The sequence below is a fragment of the Takifugu rubripes genome, chromosome 22, assembly GCF_901000725.2.
Source record: "Takifugu rubripes chromosome 22, fTakRub1.2, whole genome shotgun sequence".
NCBI classification, from domain to species: domain Eukaryota; kingdom Metazoa; phylum Chordata; class Actinopteri; order Tetraodontiformes; family Tetraodontidae; genus Takifugu; species Takifugu rubripes.
The window spans coordinates 1,061,723-1,078,981 of NC_042306.1; the positions used below are offsets into that span (position 1 = coordinate 1,061,723).

At 48.7% G+C, this 17,259-nt stretch overlaps 1 protein-coding gene and 1 long non-coding RNA gene across 7 annotated transcripts in view; one reads left to right on the top strand and one right to left on the bottom strand.

Annotated features, from left to right (window-relative positions):
• The window catches only part of LOC101070252 (zinc finger protein 521), a 78,407-nt gene that overhangs the window by 22,955 nt on the left and 38,193 nt on the right, over positions 1-17,259 (bottom strand). For 4 of the 6 annotated variants that reach the window (XM_029830985.1, XM_029830981.1, XM_029830984.1 and 1 more), the window contains 2 exons: positions 17,159-17,243; positions 16,037-16,102 (listed from right to left, as the gene is read on the bottom strand). In XM_029830985.1, the coding sequence (XP_029686845.1) occupies positions 16,037-16,102; positions 17,159-17,243 (151 nt within the window). Of the gene's footprint in view, positions 1-16,036; positions 16,103-16,803; positions 16,837-17,158; positions 17,244-17,259 lie in introns of all 6 variants that reach the window. The other 2 variants (XM_029830982.1, XM_029830983.1) reach the window with 2 other exon arrangements.
• Positions 8,188-10,364, top strand: LOC115247940 (uncharacterized). The gene is made up of 3 exons (XR_003886994.1): positions 8,188-8,849; positions 9,325-9,416; positions 9,581-10,364. It is a non-coding gene; the product is annotated as an uncharacterized lncRNA (long non-coding RNA).

Sequence of the window (17,259 nt, forward strand, 5' to 3'; positions counted from 1 at the left end):
ATCTGCATACAGATTGGAAAAGAATAAGACAGCAGGAAGTGAGCCGGTGTCGGTCCAAAGTGTGAAATCGGAGAGACCGTTTTACTGCCGGGCAGAACCCAAGAGTTATGGAACACGGAGCCAGACCCACAGCGTGCATAATAAGCACCGCTACCTAGGCGACTCTTCAATAAGCATACTGTACAACATTATTAAAAGACTGTTTCTGCACGGAACCAGGCAATACAGTGAGATTTCCCGAAGGCCGAGGGCGTGTGGAGCTTCCGCTCCATCCGTCTGTCTATTTTCCTTCCTCGGCCGACGCTCCGAAGCGCGCGCCAACGGTCGAGTCGCCCCTCAAATCGCAGGGACGTCCTGGAATAGTCAGCGGGACCTGAAGAGGGTAAAGATCACTGCAGAAGAAGCCACAGAGGCCTCCCTGTCAAAGGCAGTGCTTTCAGGGGGGCCAGGGGTGAGGGGAGGCCGAGAGGGAGCCAGCCAGAGACATGACATACATTTCATTACACTTAAACCAACTGTGGGTTCAACTCGGAGCCCTGGATTTCCAATGGTGTCTCAGAGGATGGAGTAAGTGGTGGTATAAGAGAATTTCTTGTACAAAGAACACAATGGGTAGGTGGACAAAGGCGGGCGGCTGCACTAATTGCTCGGGGGCTTGTAGGAATATTTTTTCTCAGTACTTGTGTTTAAAGCCCAGTTTAGAGGTGCGCGTCATTCTGATGAGCATTAAACGCTCAAAGCGTTAATCTCCTCAGTCCACGTGCCGTCGGAGAGGACGTCATCATCGGGATTTAAATTCTGCAGCCTTTGCATACGTCGTTGAGCGGCAGCTTTTGGAGATCACGCCACACTTGGAGGTTTAAATTCACAACATCAGGTGAAGCCGAGGAGACAAGCGAACACTCCTCCTCCCAGATGTGCCCGGCGTGGTTTTGTTTTTTCCCTCCAGTGAGAGCTCTCCCGGCCTTATAGAAAGACTGCTTGTCCATTAAGACTGTCAGAGGATGCTCTCAGAAACAAGAGACAGCGTCTTGGGAAAAGTCCGCACAAATGGGGGCTGGGGTTAAAGGAGAGCAAGCTGCAGGAGAGGGGGTGGGGGGGTGTGGGGGTGGGGAGTGGCCCGTCTTTACCAGGTTAAGAGAATCTGCAGCCCAATTCTGCAGCACGTTCCTGGAAGTGAGGCTATATGCTGCTGGTCCTGTAAAGGGCCCCCCCCCCCGTCATTATGGAAACTATAATTTGCTGCGTAACCTACTTTACTTCACAAAGAAATGTCTATTTAAAATTCCTTAGAGCATTATTAAAAGGGCTATAGAATTACAAAACACTATTATTACTGCTCGCTAGGGGGGAGCCCTCGTTCATTAAGCTTCAAAGATGTCTTAGGTTTTGATTATTCTATCAGCCTCTTCCTCTCATTATAGTGACAAACTCCAGCTATTTTGTTGCCAATCTCCTTCCAACTGTCACACACGTTTGAAAGATCACAAAACCCTTCAAACGCACTCGTGGTACGTCTTCAAACTCACCAGACGTCGCCCGATTCCCCCATTGAATTTGTGGCGTTAACTTGAGGAAGAAACGTCTCATATTTCCTAACTGGTTGCTACGTCTGACATCAGAGCGTGTGAGATTGTAGCGCGGTGGTATTGTCCAGGGGAGGGAACCCTCACTCTAACCGTCAGCACATCTCCAAGTGGGACAGAGATGATTAAAACACACCATGGCTGTGACTGACAGACTCCCCGTCGCTCCTGGAAGATGACATGTCTCCGAGTCGCACGGAAAAGCGACTCCTCTAATTTTAACTCCAAGTACAACACCGACCCCCTCTGTCAACACCCCCCCCCTCCCACCAGCACCAAAAAAAACAAAAAAAAAACGACCAAGCTGAGTTCTTAACTACAATAAAAAGTGATAACAACTAAACAGAGAAATAAGTTTAAAACAACAACAGGGAGGGTGGAGACGAAAGGGGTGAGAAGGCACTATTTCCCTCAGGTGCACACAAACAGTTGGAACCTGTGAGCTTGTGACAACACCTTCAAACATTTCTGTTACTTTCACAGAGATTTCTGATGCTGGTGCTCCAATGTGATGCTTCCGCAGCAGTCTTGTCCCAGCACACATTCCGCTCGGTTGCCAAAAAGAAAGACGGGGAAAAAAAATAAAAAAAACCACCCTACACTCCTAACGGACTGTGTTTGACATTTGTCATGACAGGAATATAGTGAGAGGAGGAAAGAAAAGAGGAGTCGGGGTGGGAGGGGGGAACAGAAGATGGAGGAGCGGTGATCGATGTGTGAAATAATATGTGTGAAAAAACATCAGCATTCTCTTGTATTGTTGCAATTTGGGGGGTTTATTTTTTCATGCTAAGGAGGCCGGGGGTGAGGTAGGGGAGGTGTTCCTCCCATTGTCACGTTGAGCAGAGCTCAGGGTTGCGTACTAAATGATTCACAGAAAGCGGAATCTTTTACATTGGCGTCAGCAATTCAGCCAGGCGCCCTTGTGGGGGAATTCTTTTTGTGTGTTTTTATTGAAGTCTGCACTGTGTGCGCCCAAAAGCTCTGACAGGGGGCCCCCGAGGGCGCTTGTCTTCACCTCCAAATCATAAGATGGAGAGACGAGGCTCCCTCTGTGCTCTCAATTATACCCCTCAACACCCCCTCTCACACACATACTCACTCACAACTTTGCCCTCCCCGCCCCAAAAAAATAAAACGGAGGCAGAGAAGAAAAGCCTTCAGTAATACAGTCCCAGTGGAGGGCTCCGCAATCGCTCTGCACTGTTGGAACAGCTGACAGGCTCAATACGGCGGGTCCATTCCCTGTGGTCTGTCAGAGTTGGTGCTACAGTGTGACGGTTAGTGCATCTCTGAGGATGTGCCCCCCCCCAGATCCCACGTACCCCTCACATCAAGCCCCCTCCTATGACCCATGGAAGCACTGTGGCTTTGGCACAATTACTGCCCTTGGTAGCAGAAACCCTGGGTTAGGTGCCCCCTCATGTCTCTTTACCTTCCCCCCCCCCGCCCGTGATTTCAAGACCCATCCTGGAGCAGGAAGATAGTTGTTGTGTGCGAATGTCGTGAAAGATTTGGGGGTAATGTGATCAGAGGGCACAGCTGCACAAACAGGGTCAATGAGGAATTTCTGCCTGCTTAATGGGACCGACTTTGCAGGAATGCCCCCCCCCCCCCTTTTCCTGTTGAAATTGGCTATTTCTCAACTCTGAATAAGTGTGACAGACCTCCGCAGCACCACGGCAGCCAGCGGTAGCTCCAGCCTCGTCCTGGGCTACCAAGTTCCCCCTCTCCGGCTGTCTTGGCTAAAGAGCCGACCAAGTCCTGCTGCCTGAGCTCAAACAGCTCCGTCGATAAACCAACAACCACTGGCAGGGTCAGAGGGCAGCTGCTCGTCGGGCCTGGACTTTTGCCGGCCGTGGGATTGGTGGAAAGGGCAGCGAGTGAAGGGGAATCTTTTCAAAGTGAAATCTCCGACTGATGGCTTAGAGATCCGCACCCCACAGTCCGGTTCACTTGCTGCTGTCAGGAATTTCACCTGAGCCATTTGGAAGGATTAGAAAAAGTGGGGGAAGGAAAACAACTGGGCAGCTCGTGTCTACTGTCTGAGTGATGGCTTCGGGACCCCTCGGAGGGTGATAAACCTTTGACCTTGACAGCCCCCTGTGGTGACCCCTGACCTCTGGCTTCGTGCCACCGACTCGGAGAGGCAGGTGTGGGCTGGAATGACCACACGGCTGCTATACTGGGGAAATCGCCTCCACCCGACTGGGCGGAATTGGCCCACGAACCACAGCTAGCGGTTGCTACCGTTACCGATACTCGACATCCACTCTCTTGGTCCGGATTTACATTTGGACTGTAAATATGAGGTCGTCTTCCAAACGACTTTATCATCAACGTGTTCTTACTCCCGAACTGTTAATTAAAGAGGCTTGATTGAGCGCCGCCTGTCTGACGTGAGAGCCGCCTCTCTAGAGGGGCGCCTCAATAAATACAAATGCCACCCGACACACGTCAATAATGTATGTACACATATGCTGGGTCAGAGTTGGAGCGTCACAAATTCATCCTCAATTAGCAAAACGCTCTTAATTAAAAGGACAGGCCGTGTACGAAAGACCAGACAAAATCTGGGTACGCATGGAGAAGCCGTTATGGATTAGTTTGTTATCAATATGCAGCAGGGCAGCAAATGCTAAAAATGCTAAACGCTAAACTACACGTAGATTCTAAAGGCTGGTATGAGAGTCGTACCTGAACCTCGGCGATGATTCTGCCAGTCGTCTGTGTTGCATCAGGACTAAAAACATGAGCTCACGCCTCCCTATTTATCATGACTGAGAAGAATTCATACTTACTAACAGTGCTGCAAAAGCAATATCTATATTTATGGTCTTATATGAAAAAAACATGAATGGAACTGCTAAAAGTAAAATGTGGGAGGCAGGAATAGAGTCGGGCGCTCCAAACAGGGAAGCTGCATTCAGCTTGCAAATGGACGGAGCTGCGTTTTTAAAGGCAGTGCACTGAATCAAACATAAGGTTACATAAGAAATAAGTGCAGATATTAGAGGTGCGCCGTGACACATTGCACCCCACCGCTCCTTCCAAGGTGCGCCAGTCCGTGCCAGTCTTTCTGCAGATCCATTTCCCCTCCCCAGGCACTTCCCTCATGTTGTTGGCCCAGTGATTCAGTGCCTTGCATTAAGAGCAATTCACCTGCCTCCAGCATCCCAGCGGCACGAGTCCCCTGGGGAAACCAGGTGGAGCATAAAAAAGTTCCACATATGGTAAAGTCAAGCTGCTCAGGGGCTGCCGTGTGTCTGCTGTGGGGATAGAGGCTCCTAAAAGGCCCAGCTGGTACTTGGAAAAAGGCTTCTGCATTACTACACCTCAGTGTCTGCTTGGGCTCCCCTTTGGAAAGTGTTGGCCGGCGCACACGACCAGCCATTTTACATTTTTCCCTCTACCCTGCCTCATCCCTCGCTCCCTCCCTCCCTCCCTCCCTCCCGCCTTCCAACTGGTTCTGTATCCAATTGAACATTTGGTCTTCCACTGCTGGTTAATCAAATTCCTCCATCTGGCCACCCTCTCCCCACGGAACACAAAAGGTGCAGCCTGAGCCCAGGTCCAAGTGCAGATTGGAAAGGAGGACGGGGGGATGGAGACAGGGACTGCCTACCTAACTTACGCAGCCCAGTCAACTAGATCAGGTAGAGAGCGCGAGGCCAGGCGTGATCGTTTTGGGCAAACTGGAACAGCTTGGGGCTAAGTATCAGAGCCCTGCTGTTCGTATAGAGCTGAGGGACAGCAGTGAGTTCATGTGACAGTAGGAGGGTTTGATGAGCTAATACCTCCACATACACCATAGAATACGGAATTAAGTGGAGCCTAAGTACTATTGGCTGGAGCAGAAGGGAAGCGCTGCCCCGCGACACGGTTGCTACTCGTTCTCTCTGACAGTAGGGGGCGCTGTTTTCAGAAAAAACACCGAGCTGTCCTCGTCGCGCTAACTTGGTTCAAAGTAACACTGTCAGTAACTAAGCGACCTCTGAGGCTGCACTCAGATCAGTAAAGAGCTATCTTAAGATCTCACACAGAGCCAATCCCCTCGAGAGACGCGGCGTAGCCTTCACTAAACGTCCCCTCAAACATATTTATTCAAAAAAAGACCCTTCAAAGAGCAGCTGCCGTCTCCCGAAGTTAAACGGGATTTAACGGCGTGGTCACGGTCTTCGTTACGCCGATTCAGTGGGAAAACCTGAGGCGAGACAAGGATGGCGCCAAGACTTGGGTGACGTGTGAGAGCGCACGTGGCACATAAGGTGCTACATCCACCCGCCCATAACATCCATTGTATGAGTTCTATTCATGCTCACCCATCCTTCCCCCCGCCAGGTGGCAAAACATGTGTCAATAATTAAACTGCTTTTACATAACAGGATACGGGAACGCGACGCAGTTTGCTCCCAATATTTCATCGGGCCTTTATGAAAGCACATGAGAGCGTAATTAATCAAACCAGTGGAATATGTGAACGGCAATTTTCACTTAATGGCACTTACAGGGATTGGGTCCCTTAAGCGCCACGTTCCGTCTACCAAACGAGCGGATTCATTTTCATCTTCAAAGTTCAGACAATAAAACCTGACATGGATGCTAAGCAGCATTAGGAAATGTCAAAAACAACCCCAGACTGGGTCCAAGTGGTCTGGAACGGGTGTGTTGGGAACGCTACGCTGGGGGTTCAGTGGTACAACAGGGTTTCACGTGCTTGTTAATGTTGCGATCTGACTTCAGAATTAATATCCTTGACAATGTTTGACCTTAAAGCGGAGGTCATGGTATCTTTTCACCCAACCACAGGAGGCTGGCCACCGCCCAGACAGGGACAGGACCAGCCTGCCTTGCTTTTAGTGGCTTTCTGGGAGTAGAGGGCTCTAGTCTAAATGGCACCCATGTCCCTAAAAGTGTTTCTCTCTCACCCACCTCGTTTTTTTTACTCCCTCTGCCTCTCCAAAGACTTCTCCTCTAAGTGCAGCATCTTGTTTCAGTAATTCAGCCAGGGCAGAGACAGTGGAGAGAGGGAAGTAATCGATTTCTCTCTCATTTGGTTCCTCCTAGACTTGCTGCAAGGCCTCTTGGGGAGTTCTGGACTATTGGACAGGACAATGTTATGGGAAAGAGTGTCATTGCCTTTAAGGTCATCTTTACACCGAGGCTTTTATTTTGAGTGCATCTTTATTGGTGTGGCAAAAGAAAGTGGACAAACAAACGACGCCGCTGTCGTCTCCAGGACGGCAGACGTCGAGATGCGACTTCGAATTTATTAACGGCACCTTAATGGTGAGACGCGTCAGCAACATGATCCACTGTACAGAGACACTAAGTACAAAGCTTTTAAGGTCCATAGGTACGCCATGTCTCTATAAAAAGAGCCTAGGCTGAATAATTTAAGGGCACTGCCTTTGCTGTATTACTATTCCTGCTTCATGCTTCATTTCGTCTCTCAAAAAGAAGGAATAGAAAAAGAATGGAAAGCAGAAGCGACCAAAGAATCCTTGTGTGGCGAAGGTCTCGTGAAAACATTGCATTTTCCAGAATCCACGACGTGTCATTCTGAAAGATAGCATGTTGGTAAAATTAAACTACTCGGTGAATTTGCTGTCTTTTGACTCCAAGCCAGCTAAAATCTGGCCAACCGAGGCTGCGGAGTGGCCCGATCAGACCCCGCCGACAGGTTCAGGGCCGGTTCAGCCGCCGTCTGAAGTCTGTATCCTCAGCATTTGGTTTCTAATCATTTATTCTGCGTTTCGACTCCACGGCGGCCTGCTAAATTCTTAATCGCACTCGCTAACACTGAGGTTGAGCTGGCGTTCATTTACGTCTAATCGAGCTATTCTTGCACCAAACAATTAAAAATGCAGCGCACCTACCTGCAAATCTCCACATGCATTATTTTGAAAACCGTGGCCGGTCTCCCGTGTTATTAAAAGTGCGGCTGCTGCGATACAAACAAGACAAATCTATCTATTGTTTATTACCTCCTCAGGCTTTTTACCCAGAGGGCAGAATAAGAGAGGGAGGGGCAGAGGTCAGCGTAATTACCATTCCCTCCTTCCTTGGAGTCAGACAGAGCTAAGACATACATTGGCAAATTCCATGGCAGCATCGTATATCACATTAGCATAAAACCCCGTAGAGCTAACCTTTGTCCAATTTCATTTGATTCCAGGAGAGGAAGAGCTGGGCTCGCTGAGCCTCACACACGCAGCCTCATCCACCCAGCCTTTCATGAGTTCACTTGTTTGTCTTTCAGTCTTGTGACTGCACTTGCTAAAGATGTGCTATTCCAAAAATAAAGCGCCAGGGGACGCGGGGGATCATTGAATCATCCTGGGTAGAATATCACATCATCTGGAGAGCTTCAAGGTTCAATCTCAAACCAAGGCTGTGAAAGAGAGAGAGTTTGTCTTCCGAATGAGAGCGTTCCTCTCCGAACCGGTGTGTTTGCACACCAGTTCCATGATTATACAGTTACTTGGATCCTGACAATTATATTTGTCTTGACACTTAAAAGACAGAGTTAACATTTGCAGCATCAGTGCCCTCGAACGCGCGCCTGTTGATTGAAAATGAAAGAGCCACTTCTGACGGAATGAGAAAATACTGATACCGAGCAGTCGGGCTTAACGTGGGGATGGAAACCTATAGCTTTGGCTCCACACGGAGGCAGTGTGGGGGGAGAGCTGTAGGAGCAGGAGTAGAAGAAATGGGAAGAGGAAGAGGGGGCAGGAGAGCGAGCAGAGCAAGGTAAAGACAAATGTAGACAACACAAACCAAAGAAAGAGAGAGAGAAAGAGAGAAAGAAAGAGATCTGTGAATCCCCCTTCCTCCCAGGAGACCTCCCTTGATGCCAAGCATTCATCATCCAGCCTCTAATATCAGTTATTCTGTGGCTCCTCTGCTTACAGCAGAATTAATTTCTGCTTTAATTACTCTCATCGGCGGAATGCTGATGAAGGAGAGGGACGAGGCATTCTGGGACTCGGGCCTCATTCCACCGCTTTAATTTGAATGAATTCCACCCGGAGACGCTGGCAAACAACTGGCAGCCGAGCCCCGGGAGCCACTCTGGGACTGCGCACAAGAGCTGCAGCCGCGGCCCCCACCAACCGGGCTGCCTTACGCTCGTGCTCGTGCCGGCGCCTCGGCGTCCTTGTGTGCGGGGCGCTCTGATTGCGCGGTGCACCGAGGTGAAAAGCGTGGAGCAGGAGAGAAAAGGAAAACAGGCTGAAGAATGTATACATCACGCTTAAGGTGGTCGTCTGTGAGTGGGCGTGTCTTTAGCCCTGTTCCTGTTTGCATTCTGGCTAAATTTATTCTGGGATATGTGGGGTGAGAAAGTAGAACGTGTGTAGAATGAAAGCGAGAATTAATTTGATATAGGGAGCGGAGCCATATAGAGATGAAACATTAAATAGGAACGTCAGATGGGGCAGCCCACAGTGTAACATGTGTAGGTTTGACAGCAAAAACCATTAATAGTTCATTTGGTAATTCCACATATGGTGCATCAAACCCTCTGCCCATGTTTAATACACACAAATATCATGTTTGCATGGCGACAACCTCAGAACAGCATAATATCTCTGTAAACGGGGGGGTAATTGACTTTTCTTCCAACCAGCTTGCTAGTTTCAGAATGTAGCATATTGGATAAAGATTGTGATTGATTATGTGGGTCTGCTGCACCGATTGGTTTGATTTGATGTACCGTTGGTTCCTCTTCCAGGTTCTAATGAAGCCACAATTTGAAAGAGCTGCTGCAGCGTCGCCCACACGGACACGGACACGTGAAGCTGAAGATCTCCCGATGATTGAATGGTAACCCATCAAAAGTTTGAATGCATTTCTAAAACCCAGTGAACAATTAGAAGGAATCCGCTTTCCTTCACACAATGGATCAACGCATGTCGATATTGTAAACACGGAATGTGTTCGGAAATGTTTTGGACTTCCTTCTGCACGACCTAATTACTCCCCTCCAGGTCGACGGCCCAGCCATCTTTCCCCTCGTTCGGCAGAGGGCAGGGAGGCAGGTGGGGGTGACCTCCACTGACCCTGAAACCTCTGGACAGGTGGGCGGTGGCCGTCCGTTTTTTGGCAGCAGATCGCTTCCCCTCCCCAGCAGGCAGCTCAGGCCATGATGAGCAGCTGGGTCGCAAACACTAAGCACATTAATATCGTCTTAATGATAATAATCATTATGGCATAAGCACCTTCCCCAAAGTGGGAACATGCCAGAGTGGTATTGTCGTTAATGTTAAAAAGAAATTAAAGTAAAAGGATGAAATGACTTTTTTTTTTTTTTAATGGGCAGCAACTTACAGCCACCAGGAAAATGCAAACACAAGTGTAATAATGTAATAATGGGGGACGTCGTACACATCGAGGAGGCCAAAAATTCAGTGGAGGATTAAATACAACCTGCACCCGAAGCTGCTGTAGGTTTAGGTGTGTGTGTGTGTGTGTGTGTGTGGGGGGGGGTAATACACACAAGTGAAAGTATAATGTTTCGCCATCTTATCACCTCGTATGAAGTCCTCCTTTCACATACGGGCCTGCTTTAATGTATTCACTCTGTCAGTGTTCACCTATCAGAGGCCATTATCGGCCTCATCCACGTTCATTATTGAAGCTAATGATCTGTTGTCCTCCCCGCTCCCCGTCGCAGGAGCGCTACATTAAAAATCTCTCACTAACTTAATTAGTAATTATAAATGTTAAAGATTAATCAGAGAGCGGGTGGCTTAAGGTTTGCGTCTCTGGGTGGTGATGGGACAAATGGAGAGGCGACGCCGCTCCGGCGTTCACGCTCCGCCATCAGGCTGGAAACGGGAAAAAAAAGACGTAAACGTGGCTGTTTTAGCTCCGACGGCTGTCGCAGATGTTTCATTGCTGCGACGGCACTTTAAACTCTACCTGAATGAAGCATATGACACACATTAATTAAGAAAAAGTCTTTTAGGCTTGTAGTGTGAAAGCTTATATGAGGGATCGGGTCATTATTCCTGCGGTGCGTCGCGTATATAAGCTAAACTACTCGAGCGGATATAATTCCATAACAAGAAACAACATTTAATATAGCAATCTGTGATGCGTACCATGCTCACATTATCTCTTTCTAACAAGATAGAAATAGATCCCCTTAATTAAATCCTGGGTGTGCACTAATTCCTGTCTAAATCTGCACCTCTCTGACAATTCCACATCAGCAGCCGCGTGCACTCCAGTAAACATATAAGCACCGATATCAACATTAAACCTTAATAACTAATAAAGCTTTCATCCAGGGACTTCCTGTGTGATTTCCATTAATGTGGGAGGGAATCGCCCAGGACCATCTCCCAGTTTTCCGGAGCACACTGATGCTCAAGGCTGGGGGGGGGGGGGGTGTTTTCGGCTCAGGAAGAAAACAAGAAGGAACTTAAGCTGTGCTGAGTTGCAGGATCGTAAAGATGCAAACAAAATTTTAAATTCTCAGCAACACTTCTGCGTCAATGCGTTCCAGTTCTACAGTAATCTGGGGTCCATTTTGTGTCTGTGCCCTCCTTCAGGGCAGAAAGGAGGGTGTTTGGACTGTTGAGTCCTATCACACGAGACACGCAGGATGGGGTGTTGATGGGGGGGGGTTGGCCAGTGGCCCAAAGCACCTGAAACCTATTAGAGAGCGTTGGAACATTCCACAGGGTTCTTCCACTTTGGCCAGAGGGCATCGTAAAGGTCCTCGCAGAGAGGGATGATGTGGCTCAGATGGTGAAGGTGAAAACACTCAAACAAGTCGGATCTGAGGGGACGTGACGTTCCAACACAAACACAAACTCTGCTATTGTCCGTTTGACCACGAGGAGGAGAACATGTTGCTGCCGCCACACCCGCTGTCCCCGCCGACACCTCAAATGTGGCGTCCACACCACCAGGATTTTGTCTCCATAAAGCGAGGCTATGATTCAAACATTTAACGTTGGCAAGCCGAGCAAAACTTTTATCAACTTTTTATCAAATGGTTTGCCATCTGGACTTAAAACAGTGGGGGCCCAACAGTGCGCTGACACTAAAAACAAACAGGCATAAACACACAAAACCGGCTGCCAAATTTCTCGGAGTTAGCCTTATCTTCTCCGCAACGTGCGCCGTGTATATGTGTTTTAGTGGTATCAAGGCCCGTCGCTTTGGCTCGGTCCGTGCCCGTGCCTCAGTGTTATGCTCACTGGGTTTAGCTCTATGGGTGTCTGTGGCCTCTCCTCTGGCCGCCCGTGTCCATTTGCTCCGCGGGTATGGCAGGCCCGAGCTGACAGATGGCCGCCCCTCTCCATTCCGCTCCAGAGTAACACAGTAACTGGTTTTTCCTCCGCCGTTGACCTTGCCACAGCCAGCCAGCAATCCAGGCTGGCACTCGGCCTGTTGAACAGGAGGGTAATGAAGTCCAGCACTGCTCACATGATTATTAAGGCTTTGACGCTGGGGGGCCTTTCAGAAACCTATCTCCCTCCCCTTTCCTCTCCTGTCTGCCATTCACGCAGCCAAAGTTCCACGAGGATACTCATTCATTGCTTTGGAAATCCACCACTGTGCTCCATCAAGAGGGCTGAAACTTTGTGGGTTATGCAGTGTGTAATCTTAAAACACGCCTCCCGCTGCCTGCGAGAGTGCACTTAGCAACACCATTGGAACTCTGTCCGAGCTGTGTGCAGCCGCTGCTGCCCCAGCGCACGTGTCGTGCCAAAAGCACACCAACTAAGGACCACTACACAAAGTTAGATCAGATCCTTCACACCGCCACTGGTGGTGACAACTACTAAAAGCACAGCAGTTTGCCAGGAGTGCTCCGGTTCACTCTCCCTTCCAGCCAGTATCTCTAGGCATGCTTGGAACCCAGGTCCCACCAGGCCCCAAGTGGCATATGAGGAGTGTAGGTTGCAGCTCTGACCTTTACTAAAGCAGGACTGTCTGTTTGCGCTCCTCCCATACCACCCTCCCCTCCAGCTGGAGTGCTAAGCAACCCCATCAGGCCAGGGGTGCGCATGCACCTACGGCCTTGGTGACATCTCAGACCCCATGGGGAGGCGGAGCGAGGCAGAGGTTAATTCTGATCATCCAGTATTTATGGGCTTCTCCTCAGAACAAGGGTTGGCATTAACACTCTAAAGAAGACATCCCTGCTGTACATCAATAAAATATAGGCGGAAGCACCCACCTTTACTCCGGTTAGCCAAGCAATCAAGGGAGGCCTTTAACGAAGTGGAATAGCATTGATGATGTTTTGGAAAAAGCAGGCTGTCTCATAAAAGATGAACACCAATCACTGGGAGGAGGAATTTACCTGAGCTCGCCACGCCGACACCAAACCGCCCATGATTGCGATGCAGCGAGAGGCAGCGGCCGCTCGCCAAGAGTTTGTACAAGCGCTCCGTATGAACTGAGAGCATCCGATATTTTCTCACATGTTGGCCTAGTCTGTGAAGTGTGGGGAAATGTCAGGAAAATCGATAGATAAGGACCACATCAGACTGAGCTTGTCTGGCCCGGCAACAGAGCATCCCCATGGTGATGTCAATTACCTTTGCTTTACAACAAAAACACCAGGATGAGCAAAATAGTCTCTGCAATGCTGTAAAACTTTTAATCCAGTCTCCTGGTTACATTCAGGTATTTGGAGGAACCCGCCCCCACCACCACCACTAGGAGAACTTTTTTCCAATCCTTACTCTGTTTCCTATTCTCATCATGGACAGCACATTAGTCAGGTATAATGTAACGCGCAGGAAGGTGTGCATAATTGCATATTAGCAGCAACACACATGGCTGCGCGGGGGTGACTGCACTAATGAACAGAGAGGCGTTATTAATCACCAATTAATAAAAGCAGGCAGATATCAGGCTCAGTATAGAGCACATGTGATTCCTTTGTTTCCACGGCTGCTCCGTCCTCTTCTTCATCTCAGAAGTCTGACTATTCGAGCCCCCGAGGAGTCAAACGAGGAGTGTTTGGCTGCGTTTGTGTGCAGATGACACGTGCGTGTGCTCTAGGAAGGAGGGCCCAGCAGCTCAGGCAACATCGTCAGTCGATCGGAGATGAGTAAGGATTGTTACGTGTGGAATGTGCGGCCTTTCTGTTCCAGGACCGGCCGCAAAAAGAGGGAAGAGAGCTGTTAATGTGAAGGTGTGAGGGAGAGATAGTGAGGGAACACGACGGACAGAGTGAGGGGGGAAGGAGACAAGAGGAGGAGGAGGAACTAGGGAGCTAAAGGCCTCGCTCCCGCTCTCCTCTCTGTAAGGGCCCACAGTGCCTGCTTCACACAGAGCGGCCAGCTGTACAGCAAATGTGCCTTTCCCTCTCCGCCCCCGAACCCTTCCACCCCTCCAGCGCCCCCCTCCCTCCGCCCGGGCCGACCAGGCCACTGGCTCCTGTCTGTGACAGAGGGCTCCTCCCTGACTTGGCTTTGAGCTTCGTGCTGTCACCGGCCCAAAAAAATTCTGTGGAGGTGACCCCCAAAAACCACTCTGCCGAGATGTGGTTTTGGTTTTGTTTATTTACAACTGTCCTTCCGAGCGCCGCCACCTTGGCAGTGGCGGTTCGGAACGGACGGGGGTAAATGGGGAGTGGGCTGAAAGCAGATTTAAAAAAAACACCTTTCAAAATGCTATAAGGCAGAGCCGTTGCTTCAAACCATGTTAGTATTCTGGAAATCCACACAGGGACATTTGAAACAGTGCGATAAATGGGCCAAATACGCCCCCCGCGAGGCTCCAAATGTCATAGTTTACAGTGGGGTCAAAGTGAAGCAATGGGGTGGCATGATGGCATGCTGATAAAACCAAACAGTCTTTTGTGTCAATGAAAGACCTTCAAAGGCCCTCTTAGAAAAATGACAACTTTGTGAAAGCGCTGCGATTTAAAAAACAGGACGCCAGGTTCGACTGACGCTCACATTTGTTTTCCCGTCTGAAGACGAATAGAAGGAAAAGGTTTGGTAGTGACTGCAGCAGCTGAAAGCTGTATAAATCTGTGCGTCTCTGGAGAAAAATCGGACACCCTCAATTCTGTAAGTGAGCCATGCCAAAAAAACTCTAAACTAAAGAGTGGCCAGCTGTCTTCTGGCCTGCTATTAAATTGCTCCTTGGATGGTGGCGATATCATTTTTTTCTCCATAGGAGTATCACACCAGGTCCCCAAACAGAGCGACCAGCTGTACAGCAAATGTGTACTGATCCATCTGGGCCCTAGCAGGCTACGGCCTCCATCTTAAAGCACGCAGGGCCGTTCACCGGCTCGGCTGCGGCGCGCCAGCGACACGCCGGCCCCGCGCTCCGAGTCCGAGCTACAACGTCTTCATCTGCACAGAGGAGGATCTCCGAGGGCGGAGCGCACAGACGATTGTGTTCCAAAAGCAGCTAACGCGGAGACGGGCTCGGGTTCCGTCCTTCCATACGCTTCGCACTATGATTATGTCACGGCGCATCACTATATATAGAGTTATCAGTGTGAACTGACACCACGGAGCAGGGCACGGATGAAAACAACACCCCTATGAATCCAGCGTCTGCTCCATTACCTACGCTAATAACGCTGACAGCTGAGCGGAGATGACCCCGGCCCCCTGTTTCTCCTCTCCTGTGCAGATGGCCATTAAAAGGAGAAACTGCCCCTTTCTCAATATACAAGATATTTAGAGCTTTTTCAAAATTAGTATCCAACCCCCCCCCACCACCAAATTAGCTTTCCAGTACGAGCCAGGATTTACTCCACTCTAAATTTACATGTACTGTATAAATGTGATTAAACACTGCCATATACCTCCCAATAAATATTAGAACAAGCCAGGCCTGTGGCGAGTGTTTATCCGTGCACTCTCCCGTTTCGTGCTTTCATATTTCCCCCCTCTCTTTGTGGAGTGCTTCCAAGATAACTTTCGAACAATTTTTCATTAGGAGTTTTGTTTTTCTCCGCTTTATAGAAATCACAAAACAGATACGTCTGACAGAACCCCCTCTTGATCATTCGGAATATAAAGCGATGGCATATCAGAGAAATAAGATATCAGACAATAACCCAATCACCTATCCTCCTGTTATCTTAAGCTGTCTGGATTCCACTATTATGGGGGAGCTGTGCGCTTGTGAGGCTGACAGACATAAAATAACCAGTAGGGGGGTTTGTTTTCTACCCTCCCAGTGTGCTCCGTGCCTGCCTTTGCGAGAGAAAGGACTAATGCTGGCATGGTACTGTATTAGGCGCCCCCAGTAGAATAGTGGGTGAGCAGATCGCAGAGATGAATACAAAACACACACCTACACACTTGCAGTATTCTCTCTCCTTTGCAAATACACCAAAGCATCAAAATCACAAATCACATGCTCCTGATTGTTTATGCACAAACAGTGGGCCCCTGATAGAATTGCCCACCGGTCCTGATAGAATTGCCCACCGTGTTTAAATTCACCTGCGCCTAGAAGCGTGTCCCAAACAGAGAGGTGGTCTGGTTCCAGATCAATGATTTTCTCTCCCACTGAAGACAACAGATAATGCAGTGTAATGAAAGAGGCGCCAAACAAGCTGAATAAATGAATGAATAAAGGAACGTGAGACCGGAATTCAGACGTCTTACTGCAGGCGAGAAAACCTGTTTTCCAATTGTCTGGTTCCCTCCAAATTATTCTGCTGGAATACTAATGGCAGACTAGAGAGTGGTGGGGAGTTTTGCTCCAACACTCTTTCCTTCGTTTCAAAGGAAACGTTTTGCCATTTTGTCGTCTAAATGTACTTGATTAAATATCACTTTTATATTTCAGGTTTCTTTTCTTTTCTTTTAATGCAAGCAACTAAGTACAGCGGATTAATGCGCTTTAATAAATATCGTATTCGGATCTCAGTGACTGAAACACAAACAGGTAAATGAAATCATGTACAGGAGCAACGTGTGTGTGTGTGTGTGTGGGGGGGGGGGGGGGGGGGGGGTGTTCGAAAAGGTCAATTTGGATTCATTTAGGTTCCTGGGTTAATTTAAGGGGACGTGGATATTTCAACCACCTCAAACTACTTTCACACACAGTAATTTCAAGTGGAGAAAGTCTGTTCCACAGGCATGCAGAGCTAACATATGAGGATATATACCATTCACATGCATGGCAATGGACGTGATGGGTCTGTAAATACACACAACTGGGGAGCGGGATGCAGCTGATGGTCAAAATATTAAAATAATTTAACCTATTTGGTGATGTGATCCAGATACGTGTGAGCCTGAATGAGACAGGGTCAAATATTTGATTACATAAACCACACAGTTGAAACAAAGGGCGTGACTCTTTTTTTTGTGTGTGCATTGAGAATATAGAGTAAAATTAGTCCTTAAATATATATATTTTAAAAATATACCACACACCTTAAGGCAACAGTGCAACCTCACGGCATGCTCAGTTTTTAAAAAAAAAATCTATCTTGGGTGTATCAGAAAAAAGGGACCCCCCCCCCCACCCAAAAAAACAAACAAAACGTAAACACATACAGCGTTTGTGACTTTGCTACAGTCATGCGAGATACATCGTGATGAGTTCTTTCCTACCCAGCATGTGGTTGGCCACATGAACCTGGATGTCCCACTCGCTGTAGAACACCATCTGACACTTGATGCACTGGTACGTCTTCTTCTGTGAAAGGACAAGA